The 3,184-nt window shown below is 58.9% G+C and overlaps 1 protein-coding gene across 1 annotated transcript; it reads left to right on the plus strand.

Moving 5' to 3' along the window:
* Positions 1 to 189: 189 nt before the first annotated feature.
* On the plus strand, positions 190 to 2,881 carry TLE5 (TLE family member 5, transcriptional modulator; the record flags this gene model as incomplete). Its single annotated transcript, XM_081811663.1, has 3 exons — positions 190 to 270; positions 1,565 to 1,639; positions 1,733 to 2,881. Coding segments are annotated over 3 exons (378 nt in total), but the record flags the coding sequence as incomplete, so codon positions are not given.
* Between the last annotated feature and the right edge of the window lie 303 nt (positions 2,882 to 3,184).

The following is a 3,184-nucleotide window of genomic DNA, read 5'->3' on the forward strand; positions in this document are numbered from 1 at the left end:
GTCCTGAGCCTTCCCTGTTAGCTGCGGAGCTGAGAGCCAGCCTTAGATCCCACCTTGGCTGCTGACCGGGGGCCCATAGTCTGGAGGTGTTGATCTGACCCTGGGCAGAGTTGGCCTCCTCTTGGGTAGAACCTCACAGGCCTCCTGGGGCTGGTCTGCACCTGCCCCCTGCTGCCTGCCCTGGACTGAAGCCTCTGTGTGTTGCAGGCTGAAATCGTCAAGAGGCTGAATGGGATTTGTGCCCAGGTCCTACCCTACCTTTCCCAAGAGGTGAGTGGCTCCCCGGGGGCTGCAGGGAGGAGGTGGTAGTTGGACCGTGAACTTGCCACAGGGCCTGCCCCCCCCCGCCCCCCCCATGCTCTGGGGCAGCAGCTGTTGGATGCCCACGGCGCACACCCTCCCTCTCTGGACCTCCCAGACACAGAAGAATCCCCAGCTTGGAGAAACCCCAGGGGTGCAGGGCGGTGGAGGGAGGGGCCTCAGCCCACTGTGGAATTCCCAGCCTGAGTGAGTCATTTCACGGGTAAAAATGTCAGATATGCCAAAGACTACACCAAGATTTTTTTTTTTTTCCCCTTTTTGCTTCTGCCTTTAACCCTCTTGAGATTTGTCTGCCAGGTCCTGTGGGTGGCCTCAGGCCAGAAACCAGAGGGGGTGTGTACAGGGAAGGCACTCAGCTCATGTATGCAGACAGACAGACAGACACGCACAGGTGCAACACAGATGGACACACGCACCCTGGGGAGCCATGCGCTGAGCTCTTGCTTTTGCTTTTTGGGATTTTAAGACTCTTGGTGTGGGGCCCACTCCACATTCCCCACCACTGCCACTCCTGCTCTCTGCCAGGTTTCCTGTCGATCTTTCATCATTTCCTCTTTAATCCCTGACTTTATCTTGGGGCCCTTCGGGTGACCTGCATGCTCAGGGACAATTCCAGAAGGACACTATGAAAACCCTAGAGAAGGGGGTTCTTGGGGCCCTGAAGACCTAGGCTTGTGCTTTCCTTTCATGACAGGGGCTTCCTGGTAGGCAAGGCAAAAAGAGAGATTGGCAGAGTGTAGCATCTGATGGCAGGAGAGATGGACTCGTAGGGAGGGCTGGGGTGTGGGCGGTAAATTGCCCCGGGGAGGGATTGCCCTGAACCTAGACTCATACCCCAGCACGGCCAGAATCCATTGGGCCTTCCCCAGCTGTAGAAGGAGAGGAGCTTGGGTTAGCAGATCTCAGAGCACAGTCTGTGAGCTCTTAGGATCAAGACTTCCCTGTACAGTTGGCCAGGTTGTGCACTGTACCTTTACTTCTTGGCGTATCGCATTGAATAGGTCACGATCCAGGGTTTCTCTTAGACTCACCCAGTGGCGTTTTCTTAAGTATCTGGCACCAACCCCTTTGGGTCTTCTGCGAATCCCACTTGGTGAACAGAAGTGGCTGGAGGGGAGGGGTTTTCTGATGGGATGGAAAGCCATGGTGGGGGGTGCCTTCCCCTGGGCTCTGTGGCTCAAACCCCCACAGAGATCAGGGCATATAGCACCTGGCTCCTCTCTTTACCCCACCCCCCTTCCAGCACCAGCAGCAGGTCTTGGGAGCCATCGAGAGGGCTAAGCAGGTCACCGCTCCTGAGCTGAACTCCATCATCCGGGTACGTCTGGGTCTTGGGTGGGCGGGCGGGCGGGCAGGTAGGCGGGCAGGTGGGCCCACAGCAGCTCATGCTTCCCTCCCGTCTGCCCTGCAGCAGCAGCTCCAAGCCCATCAGCTGTCCCAGCTGCAGGCTCTGGCCCTGCCCCTGACCCCGTTGCCTGTGGGGCTGCAGCCGCCTGCGCTGCCCGCCGTCAGCGCCGGAACCGGCCTTCTCTCGCTGTCCGCGCTGGGCTCCCAGGCCCACCTCTCCAAGGAAGACAAGAATGGGCACGACGGTGACACCCACCAGGAGGATGACGGCGAGAAGTCGGATTAGCAGGCGGCCGGGTCGGGGAGGGTGGGGGGGACAAAGGGGAGACAGACACGGAGAGAGAGGAATGTTTAGCGCAAGACACAGTATAGCTTGGGATTGGCTGAACTTGGTAGTATTTATGGTAGCCGCCTGCTGGGGTCCTAGCCCTGCCTGTGCGCCACCCCTAGCTTCGCTCACACCCCCGGCTCCCGGCCTCCCTCCTCCTCCTCCTCTCCTTCCTCCCTCCTCCTCCCCTGCAGCCTGAGCGGGCGGATACCTGCTCATTCCACCCAGGAGGCAAGCTGAGGCCTGGAGGCACACATGGGAGGCCAGGTCAGAAGACAGCAAAGCCTCAGAAGCCCCGCACCCCTGCACTGCCCCGTTCCGCAACCGTGGCCCTGACCGCCGGCCCGCCGGGCCCCTCAGGGCGCACGCCCCCAGCCTCCCACCCTGGCACTGCATGCAGACACCACGCTAGCTGCCCCTTCCTGCCCTGGGCACCCCACGTCCCTCCCGCCTCACTCACCTCCTCTGCTAGTTCCAGAGCCCACGCCCACCTGTCCTCTCCCCGCGCGCCTGCCAGAGAGGGGGCAGAGAGAGTGAGCTTAGCCAGGAGCAGGGGGGAGGAGTGGGGGGCGGGCGTCCCAGAATTCCCTTTCTCCCCTTCCCGAATAAAGATGAGGGTACTCAAGTTGTCTTGGTTTTTATTTTATTTTTTTCCTTTTTCCAGTATACTAGCTTGTCTTTTAAGAAAAGGGATATTTAAAAAAAAAAAAAAAAGACAAAAATGTTTTAAAAAAACAAGCAACACCCACACCTGTGTCTGTATATAGCCTTTTAGACTGTCAGCTTCTGTTGTGTTCAGTCGTTTGATCGCTGCGGAGAGAAGGGAGAATGCTGTATCGAGGGTGGGCTTAGCTGTGCCTTTCAAATAAAGATGTGAGAAGGTTGGTTGCCTTGTTCCTGCCTCTGTGTTGCGGGGCCGCGGCGGTGCCCCCCTTCCCACGGGAGGAGGGGGCTTCCCTCACGACTGAGCTCCCGCCTCCTTCCAGGACGGGATAGTGAGGGTTGGGTGGGCGGGGGAGGGGGAGTCCGGCTTGCCAGTATGGGCTGTCTCCCCAACTTGATGCATAGACCAGAGAGGGTCAGCTGGAGGCTGTAGGTCACACAGCCAGGCCCAGGTGCTTGAAGTTGAGCAGAGCTGACTTCTGATCCCCAGGCCAGAGGGCTCCTAAGTGGCGTTCTTTTCTCTTA

This window comes from Leptonychotes weddellii, unplaced genomic scaffold, assembly GCF_054177405.1.
Source record: "Leptonychotes weddellii isolate Sample4059 unplaced genomic scaffold, ASM5417740v2 HiC_scaffold_9235, whole genome shotgun sequence".
Classification (NCBI taxonomy): domain Eukaryota; kingdom Metazoa; phylum Chordata; class Mammalia; order Carnivora; family Phocidae; genus Leptonychotes; species Leptonychotes weddellii.